Below are 13228 nucleotides of genomic sequence, written 5' to 3' on the forward strand. Positions count from 1 at the left end.
GTGAGCGCTGTGAGCGCACCGGTCATCCCTATATAGGATCCGAACCCGCGGTGGCAGCGCTCCCGCGCTCCCAGCGCTGCACCCTCCCGAGTGCGCCACGGTCGGCCCCCAAGTCAGCCTTCTTGGGCCCCTGATTTCTCCCTAGGCACCTCCTTTGGAGTGAAGCAATGAAGGCTCTGGCTAAGAAAAACAACTCGTTGTGAGAGAGTGTATAGCTTAAACTGTTACTTATTAGCAACTTAGCACTCCTCACTTTATTTCTGTTGATTGTATGCTCAGCTCTGTGCCAGGTACCACTGTGGGGTTCAGGGGAAAGAGACCTACTCATGCCAGAGAGGCAGTCACCCCCTAGTTGGAGCTGGAGCAGCTTCAGAGGAATGAAAGGGAAGCCTAAAGACAGATGTCAGAGAGGATGGGAGGAAGACCTTTGCCAAGAGCAAGGGGAGGGAAGAGGGTTTAAGAAACTGACTGAGTACTTGGAATAATTGCAAAGAGGCATGCAAAAGAGGGAGGTGGTTTTGTCTAGGAGTGTGGGGGACTCGGTTGGGCTGGAGCCTTGAGTCTGCAAAGTTGCCTGTCAGCATGATTTTCTCCAGTAGTAGGGACAGCCTGTAGAACCGACCTCTCCTTTTCTCCTTTTATTTGGGACAGCAGGTGAGCAGCAATTGGGTGTGGCTATGTGACTGAGTTCTGGCCAATGAGATGTAAGAGGAAGGCATTAGATGGGAAGGCTCCTGAATAGGAGGACAGACTGTGAAGGCTTTCCCTTTTGTTCTTCCCTTCCCTCCCTCCGTTGGGTTGTCTGGAAGGCAGACATCATGGCTGGAGCTCAAGCAGCCACCTTGGGCTACATGACAGTGTGCTAAGAATGGGTGAACAGGGAGTGGGAGGAACATGGGTCCTGGATGCACTTAGAGCCACTGTATCATCTCCAGATGAACTACCTTTGGATTTCTTTTACTTGAGAGAACAATAAACTCATGATTTTAAGAACTGTTTCTTTGGGTTTTCTGTTATGTGCACTGAACCTAATCCTAACAGAAATGGACCAAGTGTGAGGGATTGTGGGTAATTGTAAGAATGTCAGTAAAGTGATTGACCATGGGGTCTTAGCAAAGTAGGAAAGGATGAGAAGCCATGAGGTGGACAACACACCGGGAAATGTGTGTACTCCAGCCCCTGGGGTACTAATATAGCAGAGTAGGCGAGTGGGATAAGAAGGGCTTTAAGAGTGGAAAACAGGAAGTTGTGGTTAGAAAGTGGAATTTCTGATTTTCTGATTTCAGATTTTCTTGACAAGATGTGGTCATACTAAGTTCTAATATTTCCTAAATACTTCGTATGCAGTCAGCTCTCTTTGGAGTAATTGACATGCCTAAACTCACTCTCGTGTAACTCTGGAAGGTGGTTTCTTTTATTGACCTATTTCATAAATAAAAAAACCTGAGGCTTGGGGAGGTCAATAAACTTACCTGAGGGGACAAAACTGGTAACTGGTTGGCTTGGCATTAGACCCCAGGCATGTGACTCCAGAGCCCAAGCTCTTAGCCATTCCCAGTCCTCTGCTGGCAACCTCCTGGGGACGGCCCAGGGAGGGAGGAACAGCCAGCAAGTTCAGAGGGGTGAGCCCTGTGAGGCTGGCCAGTGGCTGCAGCTTCTGGAGGGATGTATCAACTTCCAGAAGGGTGGCAGGAGGTGAAGTGGAGAAGAAGACATTTACTACACAGGGCAAGGACAGTGTGATAGGGCTGGGAGCATTGAAGGGACATGGGAGAGTGGAGATCTGGCCACCCAGGAGCACATTGGCCCTGCCCCTGGGTCCTGGGGTCCTGAGGGCTTGGAAGACCACACATGAGTCTAGAGAACCAGCCTCTTATGAGCTGTGTTGCCTTGGACAAGCGACCTAACCATTTGTGCCTGTTTCCTCACGTGTATGGGCAAAATAAAAGCGCCTATCTCAAGATTCTGAAGACTAAGGGATTTAACACCAGGGAAGCACTAGGAACAGTGTGTAGCACACAGTGAGCACTCAGTAGTGTTTCACAGAGCTTCATGGAGAAGACGAGGAGATGTGACGGGCGGAACAAGATGAGGAGGGCAACTGATGAGGGGCGGCCATCGGAGTGGATGAGGAGGAGCCACGGGGCTGCACCTCTTCCCTTAACTGAACCACCTCTCAAGGATGGCTCTGACCCTTGTGATCTGTACATCACACTGGATGCGTTCCTGGGCCTCCTCTCCTAGGGTTATTTGCTTGTCGGTCTTATGTTTCTAACATAAGGAAAGACTCAGCCCCCTTGTAAATAAATGTCTGAACATCTTGGGAAGGGGTGAGGAGTTTTCCTGTGAACCCAGCACCAGCCTGTACCAGGGTCGTTGTCCAGTAGTATTTGTTGGATGACAGCATGCACCGCCCTAGCTGTGCTGGCATGGCCAGGATGGGCCTGACCTTGGCTGACTGCCCTCCTCCTGCTGCTAGGGGCCTTGAGTGCCAGCACAAGGCCCTGCCTGCTGCTCGCCCTGGCTGCAGATGCTGCCTTTGGCCCTGCCTGCCCCACATTCTGTCTGGCCCTGGAGCTCTCTTTGCACGGCCAGCTTTTTACCCATTTGTGTCTGCAGTTATTATTAGGCACCACTGGAACCCAATCTTACTGAGGGAGTTTGCTTTTATTAGGAAGTGTCATAAGGTTGGCATTTGTATCTCCATTTAGGAAAAATTCTGGTGAAGCTGAGATAAGTCTTAGTGAGGAGGACAGTGAATCATTTAATTTTTATTAGGAAGTGTCATAAGGTTGGCATTTGTATCTCCGTTTAGGAAAAATTCTGGTGAAGCTGAGATAAGTCTTAGTGAGGAGGACAGTGAATCATTTAAAGAATCAGGCGCCCCTGGGCCAAACAAGCATCTGAATGGCCATGGGACCATGGACAGGTCTGAACTGCCCCCCCAGTGACAGACCTCTGGGTCAGGAGGGCTGCAGCTCCACATCGTGCGCTGGCCCAGCCTCTAAGCCCAGGGCCTAGTCTTCGCTTTGCCACTGACCTGCTGGGTGATGCCAGACAAGTCGTTTCACCTCTTTGGGCATCATGGTGGCAATCTGTGAAATGAGAATAATGAATGTTCCTTCACAGGGCTCTACAAAGGCCCAAGCAGGGGCATTTCACTAAAAATGCAGTGACTGTACATGAGCCACCATATGTGCAGCACCAGTTATGCCTCAGGTACTGTATTAGTCCTTTTGTATAACAGAATACATGAAACTGTGTGATTTATAAAGAAAATGAAATTTATTGCTTACAGTTTCTGAGGCTGGGAAGTCCAAAGTCTATCTGCTGGTGATGACAGTGACCCATGGGTCTCACATTGCAAGATGGTGGAAGCAGAGAGAGCAGAGAGAGAGCAAGAGACAGACTGTCCTCTTCTTTTAAAGCCCTCAGAACCACACTCCTGACCACCATTTGTAATCCATTCACTACTGCACAGTCCTACAATTCAATCACCTCTTCAAGTCTCCACTTTCAATTACCATAGTAGGATCTCCTACCCTCTTAACAGTCACAGTTGCTAATACATAAAAGTTTCTAATACATAAAACTTGGGGGACACAATTGAAGCTTCAGGGAGTTTTCGGGTGACATAGTTCAATCCATTACTGGAAGTACCTGACCAGCACATTTGACCCTCAGGACAGTGCTTGGGGAGGTGTTAGAAAGGCTCTGTTTCCTGCCCAGATTCCAAAGCTAGTGAGGGGGACCAGCTGAGAGCTAGATCTTGGTGAGTTGCCTGCCATTTCCTCTGCATGAGAAGGCAAGCCAGCCTCAAAAATGTGCAGCCCTGCCTGCTTGTCTGGGAGGCCTGGGCAGTGGGGTGAGCAGAAGGGAAGGCACGGCCAAGACAGAGTCAGGGAGGCAAGTGGAGGAAGGAAAGGGTTCAAGATGGGCATGGGAGCCTGGGAGGAAAGCCAGCTGGGTTCTGGGAGCTAGCGGTTTCTTCCTTTCTTTTTTTCTTAGTGGTATTCATGGTGTCTTCACTTTGCCATAATTCATGGGAAGCTGTACATCACAATTTGTACACCTTTCTGTACATATGTTATGCTTTTTAAAAAGGTTAAATTAGGGACATTGTAGCATACAGTTATTGAGTCCTGATGTATTTTTAAGGTTCATATTCACTATTATTTATGCAGCTCTCATCTGCATCTATTCAAATGACATTAGAATGACATTAAAATGACATTAAAATATCTTCACTGCCATTTCCTCTGCATGAGAAGGCAAGCCAGCCTCAAAAATGAGCAGCCCTGCCTGCTTGTCTGGGAGGCCTGGGCAGTGGGGTGAGCAGAAGGGAAGGCACGGCCAAGACAGAGTCGGGGAGGCAAGTGGAGGAAGGAAAGGGTTCAAGATGGGCATGGGAGCCTGGGAGGAAAGCCAGCTGGGTTCTGGGAGCTAGCGGTTTCTTCCTTTCTTTTTTTCTTAGTGGTATTCATGGTGTCTTCACTTTGCCATAATTCATGGGAAGCTGTACACCACAATTTGTACACCTTTCTGTACATATGTTACGCTTTTTAAAAAGGTTAAATTAGGGACATTGTAGCATACAGTTATTGAGTCCTGATGTATTTTTAAGGTTCATATTCACTATTATTTATGCAGCTCTCATCTGCATCTATTCAAATGACATTAGAATGACATTAAAATGACATTAAAATATCTTCAGAATCTGAAGATATCCAAGTAAAATTCCCAAGAGTTTAAGTCAATGTACAGATTCCAGAACTGAAATTCTGGGAATTGCTGACCCTTGCTTGTGGCTGACCAGCTCCTGACATGGGACCCACCATTGGTCATAGATCCTCCTTCCTTCCTTTTCCTGCCCAGCAAGTTGATTGTTTCCTTCAGACTCCCTTGCATCTAGGTTGACTGCATGACTCAGGTTAGCCAATGAGATTTGACCAGAAGAGTTATGTCAGACTTTGGAGAATGTCCTTAAAGGGAGAAAGGTTCACCCTTCTTTATCTCTTCCTCCATCCTGTTAACTGGATCTTGGATGTGATGACTGGAACACTAGTGTCCACCTTGGAACATGAGGACAAGGCTACATCCTTGGGATGTTATAGTAATGAGCTATAAGGAGTGTGGATCTTCAAAGAGGTTTTAGAATGGAGTGTCTCCCTGGTCTTTGGATTGCTTACCTCTGAATATCTGTTACATGGCAGAGAAAAAGCAGTGTGTATCTGTATTAAGTCTTGTCATTTTGGGGATTTCTGTTCTTCATAACTAAACCTGATTCTAGCTCATCACATCCTGTCAAAGTCACAATAAGACTTTCCTTGACCTTCTTGGGCCTCATGGATCCTCAACCAAGGATCTGATAGGAACCTGGCCCTTGACAGGCTCAATACTGAGGATACTTACCTCCCTGAAAAATGCCATTAACCACTTCAAGAGATAAGGCCCTCCATGAAAGATGAATGGATAGCACAAGTGGTATGATTTTAGGGGATTCAGGGAGTCTCCCAACTACCTCTTTCATATACATGGTGCCTGAGAGTCCATCTTTATATATTAACTCATAATATTATACAGCTATGAAGATTCTTACTCAAACACAAGTGATTCTAGGTACTGATACTTTATTATTACCTCTCATATTAGCATGAAGCCATTTATCTTAGAATTAGAGACCAAATTAGAGAATTTGCAAGATGAATGGGAACTTGGGGGATCATTTAGCCTGGTGGTTTCCAAACTGTGTTCCAGCAAGCCCCTGCATTCTCTGATGGTGCCTCAGCAGGGAGGAGGGGATGAGGGAGGACACAGCACAGAGCACCCTTTTGGCTTGAAGCCAGAGTTTTGCTGTTGAAAAAAATTTTAGATAACATAGTACTCTTTCATTTTATGGGCTAAAATCCAAGGTTGCCAATAGGTTAATCATGCCTGAATTCAGACAGCCAGTTTTTGGCAGAGCCTGATCTAGACTTGAGGTTTCTGAGTCTTGGGCCTGTGCTCTTTCTGCTATCCCATACTTCCTTAGGTTAGCTTCACATCTGTATTAAGGAGATGAGATAGTAAAACTACAGACAGGTACATTTTTGTGGGCAGAGGGTGAAAGAGGACAGACTTTGGTCTGGACTTTAGTGGGGATATTGGAGAGTCATGGCCAGCAGGCAGTGTTGATGGGGGAAAGGGGGACCACTAAGGAGACTTGACCAACTTCACAAATTTATTAAGACTCAACATTTGTGAAATTTCTTCACCTATCTAAGGCCATAGTAAATAATGCTGTTTACCTTAGGGTTGCGCACAAAGCCTACAATATTTGTCATCTCGCCCTTTCAGAAAAAGTTTGCTGATTCCTGATGTTCACTACTGTCTATTTGGCCTATAAGTAATGACAGTTTAGGCAAACCCACAACATGGCAAGGCTAGGCTGGTATGTCGGTGACTACACTTGTGGACAATGGTTTCTTTTCAGGGGGCAGAACAAGTAAATCCTGTAGTTCTTGTTGGATTTCATATACAAGGGTACTTCTGTAAGTATTGACATAGTTGGATGGCAAGAAGTTTTCTGTAAAACTAATCCTATTTCTGCTCATTTCAATTCCTTCAGAAGACCATTCTCCACTAGATTACATTGAAAACGTCTGAGAATGTGGTTAAGAGTCTGGCTGTTGTATATTTTTTACAGCGCTTTAAGCGCAGTTCTAATGGGGATTCACCTTTATTATAGTCACACATGATATTTCGGGTTAAATTTCTCTCCATCAGGAACATTAGGATTTAAATGAAAGGTGTCAAAGCCTTTTCCAAGAGCAGAGATTTTAAAAGGGAAGGAGAAGAGTGTTATCGCATCAGGAACCTGTGGAGCAGAAGAGATCTCAAAAAGTGGCAAAAAGGGTGTACCAAAGACAAATTCTGCCAACAGCACAATTTTGCAGTGGACCGGCCCGAACCATGCTTACTCTATTTCTGTGAATCTCAAATGCATTGAATGACGAGGCACTTAATATGGTGGCAGCTTTTATAAAGCAATAATCATATTTCTCTACTCCTTTTCTGCTCCCCTGGACGGAGGCAAAGAATTGGTTCTCAGGTTGGTGCAATAATGAGAGCTCAGAGGTGGGTGGGGCTGCTTGCCAGGGGGGTGGGAGGTGGGGGAGACCAAGGGCAGGGGTCTGATGCTGTCAGGGAGAAGGAAGAGAAGCTGGCACATTTGTGCCTTTTCAGTTCATGCCTTTCCTTTTCAATGAAAAGGATGGACATAGTTCTTGCCATCCAACTATTAAACTCTCTCAAACTGTGCTCCACCAGCCTGACACTGATCATCTACAATGAAAATCTGACTGTATCATTCCCCTACTTAAAATCTTGCAATGGTTTTATGAATCCTAACTCCCTATGCTTTATCTTCTGCTCACCCACCCAGCCTCATCTCTTCAGCCGCACCAAGCCGACTGTGCCCTGTTCCTGATGCCAGCCCTTGCCCACATTGCTCTCTCTGCCCAGAATACCTCGTCCCACCTTCTCTACCTGGCTGGCTGTCCTTATCTATCATGATTCAGGTCAAACACTACCTCCTCTGGAAACCTTCCTTGCCATTCCACCCCTGCCCACTACCCTCCCTGGTTTGGGTTAGAAGAATCCTTATCCCCTTGTGGGGTATTGTCTGTCTTCCTCATGGGACTGTAAACTCCTTTAAGGGCACAGACTAAGAATGACTAATCCTTGTTTCCCTAGCATGTCACACAATATTTAGCATGTAGTAAACATTCTAGCCACGTCTACCAAATGCACGGAGCTTTTAGGACTTAGGCCGGTGGTTAAATGACACAGGCTGGGGCCATGACATTAAGATTGGGAACATCCCTCCGTGTTTTGGTAGTGGGAAGTCACAGAGGGACACTCATCTCTTTGCTCTTCGCAGGTACCCAAGGAACACTAAACATTTTTAAGCAGTGATATTTATAGGGCATTCTTTTGAAAGTGTCAGCATTATGCAGACCACCAACAAAATGTGTCTAGGAGCCTGCACTGGCTCAGAAACAAAAAACATTCTCTTAGCTGAATTCATCAGTGCTCTTCCTCAAAGGGCAGAACCTGATCCAAGTGTTTCTACTGGAAGGCCTGGCCTTTAAGGTGAGCAAAAGAGGTTAAGGGTTCATTTTGGCCACCATGTCACCTAAATGTGATCTTAGTAACCTCATTACAAAGAGTGGTGCTGTTTCTGGCTATCTGTGGGAGTATGATATAACTGAGATGGACAGAATCTTTCTGCACTGTGATGCATTGGTTGGTTTGTGGATTAATAATAATAATAATGTCTCTACCTTTGAAACAAACTGAATAAGTTGGAAAAAATGCAGGAGAGGAACACCTGGTGCCAAGACAGAAGAAGGATGCTTCTCAGGCTGGAGATGTGACGGCTAAAAGGTGACTTCATATCCACATTTGAGATTATAAGTGATTTATCATGTTATGTAGAACACAACTCATGTTTCATAAGGGAATGACCAAGAGGTTTAAATTATAGTTCTTTTATATAAGTAATAATTTATTAAAAGCAAGACTGATGATGTAGAGTAGTGTCTGCAGTTGACCATGCAATGGCCAACCCTGGCTTTCTGGATTACAAGGTTATGACTTGGGCATTTCTGTTTACCTGACAGCAAGATAACCTTCATCACAGACAAAGTGATGTCCCAAAGCCAAGAATCAGCCTCTTGAAGGCCTGAGTCGTTAAGACAAGTGTAAGAAGGCACAAGAACAGCATGTACTTATCACAAACCCTTTGAACACATGGGCGGAATGTCACTTACATAATCTGGCAGGTTGCAGTTGTGCTGTATGATATAAAAAGTAGCTTTCTTAAATCAGTAGACACCTCTAAGTTATTTTTTTTCTTTGCGCTTTGTATTGGAGACAATGCTTACGGAATGAGTAATGCCCATCAGTTATCAGTAATTTAGCAGATTGTGCCAGCATTGACATTTGTTCTTGGCTTAATTGTATGTGAGTGTGTGTTTTAAACAATGATGCAGCTGTCCCCATTCCTGGCAATTAGGATATAAAAATGGTGTTCGCTGAATCTGGCACAGTGTTCAGTTATCCATGTGTTTACTCTTTTGTTTGCAAGGACTTCTAAGTGTGTGCTGCAATTCTACAATCAGAATATAAATTCGGCTTAAAATGGAACCTAGCTCCATATTGATAGCAGCAACAGGGACTTCAGACCTGCGCATTTCAAGATCTCAGCTCTCTGACTCCACTAAAGATGCTTGTGAAGTGTTAGTGTGTGTGTTAAAGATACCTCTTTGACTTGCTATGAACATAAATTTAAAACACCTTTAGGATTAGAAGAGCAGGGATGGACTGGACTCTTGCTGATCCTTTGCAGAGTGAAATACATCCCATAGAGAGTGTTGCTGCACAGTTCTAACTGTGCCTAATGTCAGCATCAATCTTATTTACTGCTAATTCCTGCAGGTGACCTGGCTAGTGAGGAGACTAAGTGCCTCCTCCACGGAGCATGAGTACCATTGGAGCTGTTATTGTCCCTCAACTATCCTGGCTCTTGGCTTGATGGGCTTTTTGCTGTTAGGTTAGCCAGTTAATATTAGTGGCAGCTAGAGTGGAGACTAATTCCTTATTGGGTCATGGCAAGTCTGAATAAAATACCTATTAAAAAATAATTTACCCCTCTGGAAAACTGTTGAACTAAAGTCGCTAAAGCTGAACATATGTACACATTCTGACCTGGAAATTTCAATTCTAAATGCAGATACCCAGTAGATATACATGCATGTATTCACCAAAAGACATGCACTGGAAGGTCCGTGGTGGCAACTACCCAGATGTCCATCAACAGTAGCATGCGTGGATAAAGAAGTCGCGCTATAGTCATACAGTGACATACTATATAGCAACAAGATTGAACAAAATATAACTACGCACAAGATATTAGTTTTCTATTGCTGTGAAACACATTATCTCAAGCTTAGCAGCTTAAATCAACACACACTTATGAACTCACAGTTGTGTAAATCTTAAGTCGGGGCATGGTGTAGCTCGGTTCTCTTCTGACAGTCCAAAAGGCTGAAATCGGGTGTAGGTGGCTGGAACTCAGGATTCTCTCGAAGCTCATTCAGGTTGTTGGCAGAATTCAGGGTCTTTTTTGTGACTGGGGGACTAAGGGCCCCTCTTTCCTTGCTGGCTGTCAGCCAGGAGCCTATCTCAGCTCCTAGAGGCCATCTGCATCCTTTATCATGTGGTCCCCTCTATCTTCAAAGCCAGCAATAAAGAATTTCCCTCATATGCTTCAAATTCCCCTCTCATGCTTCAAATTTCTTTCACCAGGAAGAGCTCAGTCCCTTTTAAGGTTTCATATGATCGGGCCCACTGAGGACAATCTCCCTACCTTAAAGCCAACTGATTTAGGCCTAATTACGTCTTCAAAATCCCTTCACAGCAGCACATAGATTAATGTTCAGTTGAATAGCTGGGAGAAGGTACGTGTGCAAGAGGGTGTGGGGAATCTTGGTGGGCCACCTTAGAATTCTGCCTACCTACCACACACAACGACATGGATGAATCTCACAATTAATGTTCAACAAAAGTCAGACACAAAAGAATATATAATGTATGATTTCATTTATACAAAACACAAGAACAGGAAGTCAGAAATGATAACAACAACAACAAAAAAAGCACCCCTGCTGTGACCACTTCAGCTAAATTATAATGCCTTGGGAGATCTGGGCTAAGTCAACAGTCATGTCCACCTGTCCTGGGAAATGTTATCATAAGACCATTTTTACTTAGGAGCAGACTTCATGGCACCCAAAAAGTCATAAAATAACCTGGAACGCTTCTTGTAACCCTTATCCTAGACCCCTGCATGTAGGATGTAACCTAATAATAATCCCAAATCCATATGTCCATATCTGTAAAACCAATAGAAAGACTGATGAGGTGGTTAGGCAGGGCTGGCCCCTCTCGCTCTCTCCTTTGATTTTCCCCCCTCCTTGTGCTTATACAATACTAAGCCCTGCTGGCCCTCTTCAGAACACGTTTCTCAGGGTGACTTGACCTATGCGTTTCCCAGTTGTAATAGTCATATTAGCTCAATAAATCCTATACTTTATATGTTTGGCTTTGGTTTCTTTCAGGTCAACAGAACAGTGGTTATTCTTGAGCATGTAGTAACTAGAAAGGAGCATGAGATGGATCCTGGGGGGCTGGTTATTTTTTATTTCTTGATCTGTGTGCTGGTTACATGGGTATGTTCAGCTTATGAAGACTCAGTGAGCTGTACATTGATGATTTGTGTACTTTTCTGTAAATGTATTATAATGCAATTAAAAAGTTCTTAGTATAGTTTGAATTTATTATTTTACAATACATTTGTTTTTCCAAGGAAGCATGCGCCCAAAGACAACTATTAGTGTGGGTACCTGATGGGGATGGAGAATAAGCAGGAACAGAAAGGAAACAAGAGAGTGCCTTGCCTGTAATGAAGATGACAGTACCTCACGAACTCTACACGTGCATGCCAACTGGGTGAAAAATTGGTATTGTCACCTTGAGACCCATGTGCAGGACCTGCTACATAATTTGTGTGATCCAGTGCAAAGTGAAATGCAGGTCCCCCTTGTTCAAACATTTGAAGATAGCAAGAGTGGAGCATTAAGCCAAGGGTGTTTGTGGTGGTGGGGACAGCTGAACAGGTCCCAGTCTTATGAAGCCAGGCCTGCCTGGATGTGTGGGAGAAAGAGCTGCAACTCAGAATCCAGACTTCTTGGTGGATGAGTTACTTTGAGCAAATACACTTTGGTCCTTTCAACTGTAAAATGGGTTAGTCATAGGCTGGGAGGAAAAATTCATTAATATATGTGAGAGCAAACACTTTTTGATGTATGACACCAAACATATGCACAGGTTATTATAAAGCTGGGCCCCCTAAATGTTTATCTGTGTGTCCTCTAACGGATAAATACTCAAACTCTTCATAGATAGCACAGGGTCTCTGTGAGTTAACACAAATTCCAAATTAGTGGTGGAACCCTAATCATGAGACTTTTATGGTGTATACCTTGGTCTTTTCAGTTTAAAGAGGGAACACACTAAATGTCAAGGTCGAAGGATTGTAGTGTGGGCACTTCCCCCTCAAAGTTCTTTTTCTTGTTGAGATTTGAGTTTTGGTCAAGTTCCCAGCTGAATCTCTGGCCTGGCTCTAGACCCTCCCGGTGTGTCGGGAGGGTCCCGGAAAGGGGCGCCCTAGAATCAGGCAGCCCGGCTCAGTGGTGAACGCTGCGGGCATGTGATCCTGAGGCTCCAGGAGACCCTCCGGTGTCAGGATGACAGGGCTGTCGCCCGGAGTGCAAGGACGGGGTGGTGGCGGGGGGAATATTTCGGGGTAAGAATTTCTGAAGAGGCACGACGTTCGTTTTGCATTTTTGTGACTATTTTCCCTGGCATGCACTCTTGAAGCACAAACCTTCCCGGACATAGTGACTTAACAAAGCTTTTGGGGACCGTGGTAACCGAAGGCGGCCGACTGCCTGACCTAAGATTTACGAGTGGTTCCAAGGATGAGACAAGGTCCCAGTGTCTCAGTGACAACAGGGTCTTTGACGAACGGCCGCGAGCTGCAGTCGGGGAGAGGGAAGAGGCCTGTGGCGGGGACGGGCAGACCCTGAATTCCTTCCGTGCAGGAGTTGGGCGCCGGGGCGCGGGCGGGCAGCCCCGCTAGCCATCTGCATGCAGGAGCGGCGCACGCCGTCCTTGAAGGGCTGCCCGGCTGACCTTGCTCCGCGCTCTCCAGAGAAATCTCTAGGAGAGCGCGAGGACGCGGCCACGGCGGTGACTCAGTCAGTGCCCTGCGCGCCGCATGCAAACGCTCCCCTCCAGCTAGCCCAGCTCCGCAGCCGCGGCTTCCCCTTCCTGCCCTCTTTTTAATCCCAGGATTCAAACCTGGCGTTCCCCACCCCACCCCTCCCCCTCTCCACTGCCCGCGTGTCATTAGCCAGACTGTCCGGTCGTTTCATCGCTCACCTCCTAGCCACAGGGCTGAAGGGCCAACCTTCGCGCTCCCCCGCTGCGGGCCCGGGGTTGGACGTGGCCCGTCCGGGGTAGGGCACCGCGCTCCCGGCGACCGCGATCCCGGGCCGGACCGGAGGGGGCGGTGCGCGCGCGCTGGGGCGCACCGGCGGTCAGAGCCCGGGCCCCGCTCCCC

The 13228-nt window shown here is 46.1% G+C and overlaps 1 protein-coding gene and 1 pseudogene across 1 annotated transcript in view; one reads left to right on the forward strand and one right to left on the reverse strand.

Annotated features, from left to right (window-relative positions):
* Positions 1–6323, reverse strand: part of LOC103598593 — a 38065-nt pseudogene extending 31742 nt beyond the window's left edge.
* Positions 6324–12753: 6430 nt separating this feature from the next.
* ST8SIA5 (ST8 alpha-N-acetyl-neuraminide alpha-2,8-sialyltransferase 5) overlaps positions 12754–13228 on the forward strand; it is a 78712-nt gene continuing 78237 nt past the window's right edge. The window contains exon 1 of the mRNA XM_008582617.1: positions 12754–12863. Coding sequence (XP_008580839.1) covers positions 12754–12863 — 110 coding nt within the window. The remainder of the gene's footprint in view (positions 12864–13228) is intronic.

The sequence above is a fragment of the Galeopterus variegatus genome, unplaced genomic scaffold (genome assembly GCF_000696425.1).
Source record: "Galeopterus variegatus unplaced genomic scaffold, G_variegatus-3.0.2 Scaffold2681, whole genome shotgun sequence".
Taxonomy (NCBI): Eukaryota; Metazoa; Chordata; class Mammalia; order Dermoptera; family Cynocephalidae; genus Galeopterus; species Galeopterus variegatus.